General features: G+C 50.2%; 1 protein-coding gene across 2 annotated transcripts; it reads right to left on the bottom strand.

The window, feature by feature from the left end:
* Nucleotides 1–1,269: 1,269 nt before the first annotated feature.
* VRTN (vertebrae development associated) lies at nucleotides 1,270–11,610 on the bottom strand. 2 transcript variants are annotated; one of them, XM_047863972.1, is made up of 2 exons: nucleotides 11,560–11,610; nucleotides 1,270–3,444 (listed from the first exon to the last, which is right to left on the bottom strand). In XM_047863972.1, exon 2 carries the CDS (start codon nucleotides 3,441–3,443, stop codon nucleotides 1,332–1,334), a length of 2,112 nt encoding a protein of 703 aa, XP_047719928.1. In that variant the 5' UTR covers nucleotide 3,444; nucleotides 11,560–11,610; the 3' UTR covers nucleotides 1,270–1,331. The 2 variants fall into 2 exon arrangements, with proteins under 2 accessions (XP_047719928.1, XP_047719927.1); XM_047863971.1 differs by lacking the exon at nucleotides 11,560–11,610 and adding an exon at nucleotides 10,394–10,487.
* Between the last annotated feature and the right edge of the window lie 3,169 nt (nucleotides 11,611–14,779).

Here is a 14,779-nt window from a genome sequence, read left to right as displayed (position 1 = left end):
GGGTGAAAAAAACAGAACCAAGAATGACTCCCCAAGACCATGAGGAAAGCAGCCACTGATGCCACATCCTAACAAGCTGAGGCCTGGCCTTCAAGCTCAGCCCGCCGCAGGGGGTTAGCAAAGTTAGCCACTCTGAGGCTCGAGGTGTCCTGACCCGAGCCTGGGTACATGACAAGCACTAAAGAGAATGCCTGACACAGACCTGACTTGACCCTTGTGCTGGCTGCCGGGGCACTTAGTGGGCCAGGTTTTCCCCCATGGGTAGGAGCATCTTTCCAGGCCCCAGCTCCAGCTGAAGAGCACCCAAGGTCACCTCTAGATCCGATTCTAAACAGAATCCCCAGAGTAAATCCCCTCCATCCGCCAACCAAAGGGAATGTGGGAATAAGCAGTCACATCCTGGCAAAACAAATACCAGAGACCAAGGGCTATGGGCACCACATCACTTTATTTCTTTGGTTTTCCAACTCGACTCTTGGACAATGCAAATTCAGTTACTCGCCTGTCTGGCCACCGTATGGTCTCTCACTGATGGGGCACAGGCTCTGAGGAGGGACTCGACAGAAAGACAAGGGTCCCCAAGAGCCAACCAGGCTGGCAGAGGACTGAAGCGTCCACAGCAGACGGGCCAAGCACCAGGAGAGACTCGAAGGCACCTCCCCCAGCCCCTTACCACACTCCTTGCAAGGGATAGGCCAGCACCTCCGTGATCCAGTTCAGGGCCTTCCCCTAGAGGTTCTTCCTGTATGCCCTCACGTCTCATGCTGAGCCCGGCACCCTCTCCTTTGGGGGCACCAGAGAGAAGCCACTGACCTGCTCCACGTTTGATTTCTAATGTTCCTTTGGGAAATGGCTTTGAGTAAGGAGGGTGCCAACCCCCAAAAGAAACTGAAGACCTACATTCTGCTTAATGGGACAGATCGCCATGTTACAATACTTCTTCCGTCCCCAGGAAGAGCTGAAAGCAACTTTAGCTAACAAAACCCCCACCCCAAACATACAGTTTCCAACACCAGCCAGGGGGCCCAGCCAATCCACTTAAATCAAAACAAAAAAAACCTAAAACCAAGACAACAATAAAAAGCAAGAACGGCAAACAACTGAAATGGAGAACGTTTCTGGTCTTGTAGCTCTCCACGGGAGACCAGAGGGCTGATTTCGGGCTCTGTCTGCCGGAGAGCCAAGAAGCAACGCAAAGCTGCCCTTGGAGTCAAGGCAGACACTGTGGGAGCCAGAGCAAAGGGCATCCTGGCCAAGCCGGGCGTCAACTTAGGTCCCTGACCCTCTGCAAACGGGTCCCCTCTCCTCCCAGGCCCCTTCACACCTCCTTGTCAGCCATCAACCAGCGTGAGGCCATCATAGAGTGCCCGCTTCCACATGTAGTAGGTAGAGCGGGCAGTGAGGGGAAAGAGGGCGCTGAACTCCTTGAAGGAGGGGAAACTCTTAGACTGGAAGCGTTTCTGCAAGAACAGCTTGGCCTGGGCCTTGAACTTTGTGGTGGCAAGCATGTCCATCACCAGCACTTGGCCGTCCCTGCCACCCACTGCCGCCTCGGTCACAGGGAGGCTGCTGTGGGGCCGGCCCTGGGCCGTGGCCCCCTCTCTGGAAGGCCCTCCCTGGGCTTTCCCCGGATCCTCTCCTGGAGAAGACCCCACCCGCGGGGGGTCTCCCACAGGAGGGGCCGTCACAGCGGTCACATCCCTGCAGGCTTCTTTCTCCTGCTTCTCTTCAGCTTCCATCCCTTCTTTGCCCAAGCCGGGGGCCTGCATCTGGAATTTGGACAGGCTTCTGGGCCAACTCCGGGCAAGACTCTTCCAGACCCAGAAGGTAGAGGGCGACAGGCTGGGGTAGCGGAGGCGGAAGCGACAGAAAGGGAGGTGCCCGCTCAGCACCTGCTTGCGGGCAGCCCTGCGCAGACGCCTCTGCCAACGGGACAGGGGCACCTTTGGGGGCAGGAGCTCACGGGGGGCAGGCGGTCCCCCCGCAGTCGCTTGGCCCGGCCCCTCTCCCACCTCACCCTTCCAAGGGAGCAGGGCCTCCTCCGGAACAGACGCTGGCTGGGGAGCCCCGGCCGTGGAGAGGGCCGGCGCCGGCTTGAAGCCGGGGTTCCTTCGGAGGGCCTTCCGGCGCCAGTTGTAGTAGGTGGACCGCGAGATGCCGGGGAACCTGCGTTTGAAGCAGCGATAGGGTACCAGTGTGTTCAGGGAGATGCAGTGCTCCAGGTACAACTTGGCCCGCTGCATTAAGATCATGCCAGGGCTCGACACGGCCAGCGACGAGCATCCCAGCCCCTTGGCGATCTGCTCGTCCGGCAGCTTCTCCAGCTCCTCCAGCACCTGCACCTCCTTGGGGGCCAGGGCCTGGCAAGTGCCAGAGCCCAGGAGCTCTTGCTTCCAGGCGTAATAGGTGGAGCGGGAGATCTCGGGGAACCTCTGGAGGAACTGCTGCAGCGGCACGACGCCCCCGCGGTGGAAGCTGTCCTGCAGGAAGTGCTTGGCGGAGAAGCGCGTGGCCACCTTCTGCCGGTGCTCCTGGGACTGCCGCCGCCAGCGGTAGAAGGTGCTCTTGGTGACGCTATAGCGCTCACAGAGGTGGGAGTAGCTGAGGCCGGGCTCCTGGTTGAGCAGCGCCAGGGTCTTGGCGGGTGGCGGCAGCGGGGCCAGGGCTGGAGGCGCTGGGGGCAGGCCGGGGTCACTTTCGGCCTCCACCTCCTCCAGCCCCACCACGGGGGCAAAGTACTGGTGGCGGAAGAGGTGGCTGGTGAGGGGCTGGCCGGCCCACATGATGTGCAGCGTGGCGGGCACGTGGTCGCAGCGGCGGGGCCGGATGACGCGGTTAAAGTAGGGCCGGATCTTGAGGTTTCGCATGGGGTAGATGGAGTAGATGTTGCGCCGCAGGACGGAGGCGAGGGCGTACAAGTGCCACACGTTGGAGAAGCTGTTGGGGAAGCAGGTGGCCTTGACATCCGCGTCGAAGATGGCCTCCAGCGTGGCGGATGGCAGGCTGGTCATCTCGGGGGATTCCTCAGAGCGCAGGGAGTAGCGCACGGCTTGCAGCATCACCTTGGAGTCGATCATGCCCTGGAGGTAGTAATGCCGGTGCAGCAGCATCTCCACCACCGTGCGGGCCCGCAGCTCCAGGCTGAAGCCGGCATCGCCCCACAGCAGCACGCTGGCGGCCTCGAACAGCAGGCTGCCCTCGCCTCTGCACACCAGCGGCAGCATGTTCCGGGGAGCGTCCTCCGGGTACAGGCTCAGGGCCACGGAGTCCACCTCCAGCACCTGGGGGCCGGAACCCCCCTCTCGGCAGGTGGGGAGGGTGAAGGACGACAGGACTTGCTTGGCCTCCAGAGCAGCACCCACGAGACCCTCCAGGCCCTCGGACTCCACGGCCTCCTGCAGCTCCTGAAGCACCTGCTGTACCAGCTGCTCCCGAGACGTCATCCTGCCAGGACAGAGGGCAGAGGGCAGGGTCAGGACAAGGTGCCCAGAGACCCAGCGATGGTGTCCTGCACCTTCTCCCTAAGGAGAGTGCCCACCCACTCCCATTCCCCCAGAGGGTGGGTGTAACAGCTAAGGGCCTCCCGGGGGTTAGTCACTCCCCAGCCAGCGTCTGTTCCGGAGGAGACCCTGCTCCCTGGGAAGGGTGAGGTGGGAGAGCGGCCAGGAAAAGCAACTGGTCTCTGCAGCCTGGCTTTTGATAGTAGCTTGAGCAAGTCACTTAAGCTCTCCATTTTTCTGGTTCCTTTTCTGGTAAAACAGGATGGTAAGAGTATCCACCTTATACAGTTAGTGTGGGCATAAAAGAGACAATGAAAGTAAGGAGATATGTAGGTATACACACACACACACACACACACACACACACACACACACACACACACACTCATCTTTAGACAGTGCCTGGCACACAGGGAAGCACTACAGAAGCATTAGTTAACTATTACACAGTACATATTTTACAGTACAGCCATAAAGGTTGTACCTCTGTACCTGTTCAAAGACTTACAGTCTCAAAGAGCTACAATTGGTCTGCCTTTCCCTAGATCAGTGCTTCTCAAAGTATGGTCCATGGACCCTTGGGGTTCCCGGAGACTTCAGGGCGTCTGCAAGGTTTTTTTTTTTTTTTCTAAGTTTATTTATTTTGAGAGAGAGAGAGTGCACCATCGTGGAAGGAATAGAAAGAGGGAGAATCCCAAGCAGGTTCCGTGCCATGAGCGCAGAGCCCGACGTGGGGCTCGAACTCACGAACGGAGATCATAACCTGAGCCAAAATCAAGAGTGGGACACTTACCTGAGCCATCCAGGTGCCCCATGGGGTCTGCAAGCTAAATTATTTTCAGAACACGAAGATATATTAAGATAACTTAACACGAAGATATTATTTGCCTTTTTCATTGTGTTAATGTTGGAGTAAAACTGTGGTAACAGCATGAATCATGCTATGCTAGCAGTCATGTTCTTCACCACCATGTACTCAGGGAGGAAAAAACCAAAAGGCTGGTGTCACTCAAGAATGTCCTTGATGGGGGCGCCTGGGTGGCTCAGTTGATTGACTTTGGCTCAGGGTATTATCTGATGGTTGAGGGCATGATCTGATGGCCCGTGGTTCGAGCCCTGCTTCAGGGTATGTGCTGACAGCTCAGAGCCTGGAGCCTGCTTCTGTGTCTCCCTCGCTCTCTGCCCCTCCCCCTGCTCGTTCTCATTCTGTGTGTCTCTCTCTCTCTCTCAAAAATAAACATTAAAAAAAAAAAGTCCTCGACGAAGCAGTAAAGATTTTTATTTGTATTTAATCACAACCCTTAAATACATGACTTTTCAATTTGGGGAGTGGCAAAGTGGGGAATATTCATTTCTGAGGCACACTGAATGTCTCACATGACAATTGTTTGGTTTATAGGATCAACCAGCCGCTTTTATCATGGAATATCACTTTTACTTGAAAGAAAAATTGAGACATTACTCATTTAGATTTGGGTATATTGGGCAGACATCTTCTCAAAAATGAATAAGGTGAGCCTGTCACTTCAAAGAAAACTGTTGACAATTTGCTGCCAGTGAAATTTGGGGCTTTCATTTGGAAACTAGAATTTTGGGAAAACCTGTTTCCACTACAGTGAGCTTGACAGCTTCCCAATACCTAAAGACTTTACTGATGAAATCAGTAGTGACACTAACAAATGTAACTTTTCATCCTATATAATGCAATTGTCAACATTTGAAGATCTACATCAATCAATGAACTGTATTTCCCCAAAAAACAAAGGGTGATGTTACAAAGTCACATACAAGTAAAAGATCCAGTCAAAGCATAAAAGAAAACAATGGACTTCAACGTACAAAAACTTCACGGATATTGTTTCAGTTTCTACATCATAACTAAGCTTTAAGGAACTGCTACTTGTCAAGTGTTGGTGTAGTTATCAAAGAATATCCACTGAACAAGCTATCGAAATACTCTTCCCTTTTCCATCCACATATCTGGCCAAAGTTGGATTTTCTTCAAAAACTACCAAAACAATTTATCACAAGAGATCAAACAGAGATGGATAGGAGAATATCTTTGAAACTGGATAGTATGTGGGTGCCTGGGTGGCTCAGTCAGTTAAGCATCCGAGACTTCAGCTCAGGTCACAATCTCGCCATTCATGGGTTCAAGCCCCGCGTCGGGCGCTGTGCTGACGGCCCAGACCCTGGAGCCGGCTTCGGATTTTGTGTCTCCCTCTCTCCCTCTGGCCCTCCCCTGCTCCCACTCTCTCTCTCTTTCAAAAATAAATAAACATTAAAAAAATTTTAATTAAAAAAATAAACTAGATAATACAGAGATTTAAAAGCATGTCAAAGAATATGCACCCTTCTCACTACATCTTTTCTATTCTGGAAAAGTCATTTTTCACAAAAATGTGTTATCCATTGCTGGGTCACGGGGTTGTTTCAGAAATATTTTCTAAATTCCCCAGTTTTAATTTGGAATGCAATACACTTGGTAGATATAACCTACATACATAAAAGGTCTTCAGGGTCCTCAAGTTTAAAATTTTTTTTTCAACGTTTAATCTATTTTTGGGACAGAGCATGAACGGGGGAGGGGCAGAGAGAGAGAGGGAGACACAGAGTCGGAAACAGGTTCCAGGCTCTGAGCCATCAGCCCAGAGCCCGACGCAGGGCTCGAACTCACAGACCGCGAGATCGTGACCTGGCTGAAGTCGGACGCTTAACCAACTGCGCCACCCAGGCGCCCCGGGTCCTCAAGTTTTAAAGAGCACACATGGGTCCTGAGACCGAAAAACCTGCAAACTACTACCCTAGAGAAAAGAGCTTCCTCAAAGGGATGGAAGCCTACTCACTGTGCTAACACAGTTCTAATAATTAGGATCTATCAAGCATTTAGTATTTTCCAGGCACTGTCCTCAGCCTGACAGCCATGTTTTAGAGTAGGCACTACCCTCACCCCCAACTCAGAGGAGAGACACCTGAGAAAATCCAACTCAGGCTCATGTGCCATAGGTCATACAAATGGTGTGGCCACTACCCTGCTTGAGCCCCAGATGCCTTAGGGTCTGTGATTCATCTCCATTTTAAACTACCAGCCACCTTTTCCACACAAACATCATCCTAATTACTGGTACATTTTCAGCGTTGCCTTGCAAAGCAAAGTAATATTCCTGTTCCCACACTGCTTTTAAATTAAAAAGGAGACCATTGTCCGCTCTCAGATCTTTGCTCTCAGAGACTGATAAATTGCTTTAGGTTAGCCTTAGGTCTAAACACTGCGTTTGGGTCTATACATCTGTCAGCTCATCAAACTGCACACTCAAAGGGGGTGTGGTTGAGTGTAAATGATGGTTCAGTGAAGTTTTGAAAAGAAGTCTGTAAAGCACCAAAGGAGTGCCACCAGAATTTTACCGGACAATCATAAAAAAGCAAGCTTTTCAAAAATTAGTAATCAGGCACGCCTGGCTGGCTCTGTTGGGAGAGAATGGGACTCTTGATCTCGGGGTTGTGAGTTTGAGCCCCATGTTGGGCAGAGAGTCCTTTCAAAAAATAAATATTTTGGGGGGCGCCTGGGTGGCGCAGTCGGTTAAGCGTCCGACTTCAGCCAGGTCGCGATCTGTGAGTTCGAGCCCCGCGTCAGGCTCTGGGCTGATGGCTCAGAGCCTGGAGCCTGTTTCTGATTCTGTGTCTCCCTCTCTCTCTGTCCCTCCCCCGTTCATGCTCTCTCTCTGTCCCAAAAATAAATAAACATTGAAAAAAAATTTTACAAAAAATAAATAATTTTTTAAAAAGTTAAAAATTAGAATCCCCTTTGGGTAAAATTTCTTGGCTGTAGATTTTTTTTTTTTTTAACGTGTATGCTGTGACAGATCTGGTCTAACCTCTCACCAAATTTCAATTTTTACCATACCATTTGACCCCGGAGTTGTGCTTTTAATCCATTCGTCTTGCGTGTACTTTATGTTTACCTTTCAGGGGCGCCTGGGTGGCTCAGTCGGTTAGGTGTCCGACTCTCGATTTTGGCTCAAGTCATGATCTCGCGTATCTTGAGATGAAGACCCCAGTCAGGCTCGGCTGACAGCGCAGAGCCTGCTTGGGACATTCTTGCTGTCCACCAACCCCACCCCCCCCAACCCCCCCCCAACCCCTGCCCTGCCCGCTTGCTCTCTCTCTCTCTCAAAATAAATAAATCCTTAAAAAATAAAAAAACCATTAGTTTTCATTCAACTCAGGAAATAATGTCATATCAATCCTTGGTAACATACGCGAGAAAAAGCTGAGCCCTGAAAAATAAACTGTCTACACAGAAGAGCTTTTTCATTCTGGCAGACAACAAAGATGCTTGAGTTTTTTTTTTTTTCTTACAGGTCACGGGAAGAACGCGCTGTACAGCTGCCTAGACATGAGCACTCTGCTAGATGCTTCGCCAACAAAATCATGCAAACAGCCACCGCTTACTTACGCTTACTATGTGCATCTAATTAGGTAATGCAACCAAAATCTCAGAAAAAATAAGGGGACAATTAATTTAAACTGCGTGGGTGATTCTTCCTGCCCTTCCTCTCAAGTTCCTTTTCCTGAGCAACACCACGTTCCCTCTGGTGATTACAAGCTTCTGTGGGCTTCACGAGGGGTGAGCGTTTTTAGAAGTCATTTTGTTTCTGTGTGGGTCTCACCTTCCCCCCACGTGAACCACGATTCCACCACACCTGTACCATTGCTAGGATGGCTAGCCTTAGTTCACACCTGGGGAAATGGAGGCTTGGGGGTTAAATAACTTTCCCAAGACCACACAGCTATTAAAGCTATAAAACTTAAGCCATCTGACTCCAGAGCGCCCCTCCTAACCACTGTAATTTCACCACCCAGGGGAATATATCACCCAAAATGCTTATGAGCCGAAGGATCCAGGAACCCATGGATTCTTGGAGCTCTGAGACAAATCTGGCCATTTTACAGATAAGGGAACTGAGGTCCAGAAAGGTGAAGACAACTGGCCTGCATTCAAGCAGCAGTATCCGGATCTCTCCCAACAAAATGTCCAGATATACCACACTTCCTTCTGCACAAACCCCACTCCTCCTCCTACCCACTCTTCCCCACCTCAGTCTCAGTCCCACCCAGCTCCACTCCGCCCAACCTCATTCGCCCAATCTCATCCGTTCCTCTTCCCCAAAGAGGTACGAGGAGATATGAGTAGGGACTACCCCACTTCTGTTTTCCTCAAAAGCTTACTGAGAAAAAGCAGCTCCCTGGAGAGGCTCCGCACCCCACATCCATTCAGGAAGGTCTGGACTACCAGGAGCGGACAGTGCGGAAAGGCCAGAGGCCCTACGGGAAAGCCAATCATCCTTAAGTAGACAATTGGTTGATGGGGTTCAGGTGCAACAGTCTCTTCCACCATGGCTCTCTGGGAGTGCAACGCAAGGCAGAGCTGGCAAACGCCAGGTGCGTTCGTGGAATGAGGTGCGCAGAGAGTGAGAGCTAATCTATGGGCTTGGCTCAACTGGCCTCCCTGACCCCACAACTCTGGGAAGGGATCAGAGAAGGTATGAAACCGAGGAGGCTTACAGGGGCTCCCCTGGCCTGAAGTTGGAAGGAGATAAAACAGGGTATCCAGAAAGCATCCCGCCGGCATCGTAGTGCTTACGAAGGGCTCTGGGGCCAAGGAATAAATGAAGGGACACTGTCAACTCTGCAAGAGACCTAAAGCCTCACCTGCACCAAAGGCAGCTTTCCTCCTCCCTCCATCTCCTTATTTCAAGCATACGGGGTCTCAGAGCCCAGGTCTGGCCTCTGTCCCTCCCATTTTAGGAGGAGTCGGCCAGGGTTCTAGGCAGGGTAAGGGAACGAAGGGCCAGGAATTTGCGAACACAATACTGGCTTAAGTCTCCTCTGGCCTCTAGAGCAATCTCCTTCCCTGCCAGCCTCATCCTAGGCTGTGTTTGCTCACCAAGGACCCCGTGTTCTCCCCATCCCCTCTTTTCTCCCCATGCCTCATAAAGTTGGCTCTGCAGTCTCTACAGTCAACCAGGCCCAACAAGCAGCAGACACGGCCATGCAGGCCTCAACACTCAGCAAGACCGGATAAGACCATAGTAAACCAGCTGGCATCTCACCTGGCCTGGCTCCGCGCCTCTCTGGCCTGCCCTCCCAGCTGGCCAGGATATGTCCCTGGCTGGAGGGAGCGCCAGCCATCTTGGCTCCTTCCCTGGTGGTCAGAAGGCCCAGCAGGGCACGGGCGGCCACGGGGGCTGGCTGGGGTCAAGCAAGTCCATCAGCTGTGACTTCCCAAGGAACCTCCCACAACCAAGGGTAACGGGAGTGCCTTCGGGCACCGGGGTGGGCCTGAAGCCACCAAGCCAACCGAGTCTGGGGAGTTCGGGAGTTCCCAAATTTAGTAGCTCCAGTGGACCACGTGTCTGGAGAGGTAGAGAGGGAGTGTGGCCCACCAGGGGAAGCAGTGCAGGCCAATAGTCGCCCCTCAGGATGCCAGGAGGCGATGGGTGGCTGGGGAGCAAGCTGGCTGGCCCCAGGCTTCTGAAACAAGGGATCCGACCCGGGAAGCTCTGAGAGCCTGGGGAGGGGCCGAGGACGGACGATAGTGTAGGGTGGGGAGGGGAGATAGGCCGGCGGGTGGGGGTGGGGATGGGGCTGGAGGTGGGGGTGGGGAGAAAGAACTTGAAACAATGCCTCACTTCCCCCCTCCACACACACACACACACACACACACACGCACACACACACAAACACACAAGCTTGCAGCATCTTCCCAGAGTCACTCTTTGACCCTTGGGTCCTTTTTTTGGCCCAAGGCCAGCCCTCACTCCCCTGGGGCCTCCAAGCCGCGCCGGGCACCCACTCTTCCTCATTTTGAGGAAACTTCCTAGTTTACTGACCTCGAGGGTGGCCCAGAGCCCTGGGGGCGTCCACTTCTTTCTCCAGCTTCCAGCTTGGGACATTTAAGTCACCCTGCGGCAGCGTCCCCAGCCGAGCGCTACTCTCACTCCAGAACTGGCTTCGTATCTGTAGTGGACCATTGAGCATGGACCGTCTACAGCCAACTGGCCGGTGGAGAAGAGGCTTAAGCCACTCCCCCCAGGAAATCGCCCACCCTCAAGTGCTCTGGTCCCAAGATGAAAGAAGTGCAAATTCGGGGGTCACTTCCAATGGTAAAGTGATAGCAGCTATTGTCTCCTCCGCTCTACCCAGCTGGGCGCGTTAAAGCGCCCAGACCTAGTTCTGAAACAGACCCCAATCTGCCCAGGGAAAACTTGAAAGAAAGTTGAAAGATTTCCAAAGAGTTTGAGGCGGGGGAGGGGCTGGGGAGGTTTAGATAGAAAGACCTAAGGAAGAAAGTCTATGGCCAGGCTTGAGGAGAGGGGTAGGGGAGCATAGCTGGAGCCGAGAAACTGGCCTTGGATGAGTGCGTAGACTTTGGGGCTTTCTGAACCTGCAAGATGTTTCTCTTCCTGAGGCAGTCCCCCCATCCCTGGCGGTGCTGGATGGGGAGGTTGGAGAGCTCACTGCCCCCACCTCGGTGCAGGCCCCACTTTCTGCACGGGCTCCGTTCCCACCTTTCTCCGAGCATCCCCCAGGCGTGGGGCTCAACACCTCTCACTCCCAAAGCGTGCCTGGGCCAGAATCGCTTCTGTCAGGGGCCAGAGCGCTGATCCCCACGACACCTAGTTTCCTGAGCCCCACAGGAAGGCGGGGGCGTGCGGTACCTGGGCTTCCGTCCCTCCCGGCGGCTCATCTCGGCCCAGGGGCCTCAGATAATCCCAGAGGAACCAGTCCAATCCGCCCGTCTAGTCCCCGCTGGTGGGGGAGGTGAAGGCCGCCGGATTGCAGCCTTTGGTGGTAGCTCCCCCCAGGGGCTTTCCTGCCCGGCTTTAACCCTTTGGAGTGCCGGGGCTAGCCGCTCTCCGCCCGGAGTTCATTCCACCCACCTTCTCTTTATCGCCTGACCCCTGGCTACCGGTGTAAAATGCCTCCCCAGGGTCGGTTATGCCCCAGCTCCACAATGATCATTTGCTCTTGTGCCAATCATGAGCCCTACACTTACCACCTAGATCAAAAATCCTTTATCGAACGCCCGTGCCCAGGAGCACGGGAGAAGGGGACCACCAGATGTGAGCTCAAGTCCAGTCCCTGGATCATAATCACATCAGCCCCACCCACCATGATGGCAGCCGCCCGAGGCAAGCTGCTTAGACGGGTCCTGGACTTGGATTTGAATGCCAGCCCTGCCCCTCACTAGAGTGTGGCCTTAGGCGAATTGTTCAACCCTTGGAGCCCTGACTTCAAGGTTACCGGGGCACAAGCTTTCCCGCAGAGTTGCGGCATAGATTCTACAAGATGATCGATTTAAAAGCCTTCAGAACCGTGCCTGGCACCGATCAAGCCTGTTCCAGTCCTCAGCCTCTCCAGTTAATTTGAATTTTAAAAGTTTCAGAGAATAGTGGTTATCTTGTAGAAGAAAGAGTTGAATACTTTTCCTTTCCAAATTATCCTTCTGTGTTGACATTTTATAAGGAGTCTACGTTACTTGCTATCATTTTAAAAAGCGATGAAGATCATTTTAAATTATTTAAAAGGCTAATGGAATCTTTAAAAAGTATTTTTTAAAAAGAAACCAAAGGTTTGTTGATGCTTCCACCACCAAAGTAAGAGTCTTTTTTGTAGACTAATTGGGAAAATTTAGGATAATTGGAAACTTTTTTAAAGTAGAAAGAAGAAAAAGTTACCTATAATTTCATTATTTAAAGACAGCGATTGTGAACATCTTGGTATATTTCTTTCTAATCTGGATTTTTTTTTTCCTCTTAGACTTACACAAATTAAGCATTCTCTTTCCAAAAGATCCAAATGGTACAGAGTAAAAAATAGAGTAAATTGAGCAAGTCTTCTCTTTCAGTCCCTAACACATTCTCTTCACTATGCTTATCTGCCAGTTCTATTTCTGTGCATTTACAACACGTATAAATTTCTGGTCTTTCTCTGCATATTTTTGTTCTAACAACATTTTTAAAAGTACTTTTGATTATATTATATGCATAAAAAATCATGTATTATTCAAAACGCATGTAAATTTTGGTTCAGAAATTTACGAAAGGATTCAGGATTCAAATTTCAGCCCCTTCTACAGTTTCTCTCTCCAGAAGCAGCCAATGTTGTTTCTAGGGTTTCATTCCAGAAAACAAGCAAATCTCTGAGAGAGTGCTTTTTTTCTTTCTTTAAAGCACAAATGGTAGTACGCTAAACACTCCGATGCACCTTGCTTTTCTCACTTTATTTTTTTATCCAGTCACCGTCGTCCAACGAAATGTAATGAGAGCCACACGTACCTTTCCATTTTCTAGTAGCCACAATAAAAATATTTAGAAGTGGGGCGCCTGGGTGGCGCAGTCGGTTAAGCGTCCGACTTCAGCCAGGTCACGATCTCACAGTCCATGAGTTCGAGCCCCGCGTCAGGCTCTGGGCTGATGGCTCAGAGCCTGGAGCCTGTTTCCGATTCTGTGTCTCCCTCTCTCTCTGCCCCTCCCCCGTTCGTGCTCTGTCTCTCTCTGTCCCAAAAATAAATAAACATTGAAAAAAAAATTTTTTTTTTAATATTTAGAAGACAAAAAAAAACAAAGACTTTAATTGAATGGACAGAGGGGTGATTGAATTGGACAGGTGAAATTAATATTTTGTAAGTAGGTTCCACGCCCAATGTGGGGCTTGAACTCACGACCCTGAGATCAAAAGTCAGCTGGGTGCCTCAATGGGTTAAATGTCCAACTCTTGGTTTTGGCTCAGGTCGTGACCTCATGGTTCTAAGATTGAGCACCGTGTCGGACTCCACACTGGATTCTCTCTCCCTCTCCCTCTCCTCCATGCAAGTGCGCTCTCTCTCTCTCAATCAAATAAATTAATTAATTAAATAAAATAAAGAGTAGGATGCTCTACCAACTGAGCCACCCAGGGACCCCAATTAATATAGTTTATTTAAACCAATATATCTGCAATATTATCATTTTGACAAGAAATCAATATAAAAATTATTGATGAGAGGAGCGCCTGGGTGGCTCAGTTGGTTAAGCATCCAACGTCAGCTCAGGTCACGATCTCATGGTTCATGAGTTCACTGCTGTCAGCACAGAGCCCACTTGGGATCCTTTGTTTCTCTCTCTCTCTCTGCTCCTCCCCCCCTCACGCACACACTGTCTCTCAAAAATAAACATTAAAAAAGAAGAAAAAAATTTACTGAGATATTTTACTTTTTTTTTTTGTACCAAGTCTTCAAAATTCAATGTATATTTTCCACTTAAAGCAAATCTCATGTAGAACCAGCCACATTTCAAATGTTCTGCAGTCACAAGGGGCTGGTAGCAAACGTATTAGCACACATCTAGATGCAGCAGGAGCCCCATTTTCTGAATTAACATAAAGTACTATCCGGGCCTCTATTGATGAACATTAAGGTCATTTCCATCTTTTGCTCTTAAACCAAGCTACAACGGATGACCTTGCACATATGTAGGAATAGCTATACTTCCAAAGTGTGTTTCAGTAGTAATTTGTATGGATTTTGCAAATTTCTCTCCCTTGAAGTTGTACTGATTTATTTCCCCGAAAACAAAGTAGGAGAGTGCAGTCTCCCTCCCCCTAGTAATGTGTTACCATGTTTTTTTTCTCTTTGCAAATCTAGTAGGTGAAAAACTAGTCCCTCAGGATGGTTTTAATTTACATTTTGTTAATTATGAATAAGGGAGAGCATTTTTCATATATTTTTGAACCATTTATGTTTTATTTCCTGTACATATTCTTTGCCCATTTTGCTATTGATTATACACCTTTTTCACGTTGTTTAATGAGAGTTTTGTATAAAGATAGCCCTTGGGGGTGCCTGGGTGGCTCAGTCAGTTAAGCATCTGACTCTTGGTATCAACCTAGGTCATGATCTCACAGTCATAAGATGGAGCCCGACCTCGGGCTCCACACTGAGTGTGGAGTATGCTTGGGACTCTCTCTTTCCCTCTCTCTCTGCCCCTCCCCTGCTTGCATGCACACCATCTCTCCCTCTCTCAAAATAAATTAATTAATTAAAAAAAAAAAGATAGCCCTTGGTCTATAATAGGAATTAGAAATGATTTTTTTTTCTGATTTTGTGGTTTATAAGTGGACTTTGCTTATGGAAGTTTTTATCCTGAAGAAATCTTTTTATTTTTACATATATCGACCATATCTGCTTTTCTTTAATGGATTCCAGATTTGGTAAATTTTAATTTAGCTTTATTTAC

The sequence above is a fragment of the Prionailurus viverrinus genome, chromosome B3 (genome assembly GCF_022837055.1).
Source record: "Prionailurus viverrinus isolate Anna chromosome B3, UM_Priviv_1.0, whole genome shotgun sequence".
NCBI lineage: Eukaryota > Metazoa > Chordata > Mammalia > Carnivora > Felidae > Prionailurus > Prionailurus viverrinus.
This window is presented reverse-complemented; position numbering and strand designations above follow the sequence as displayed.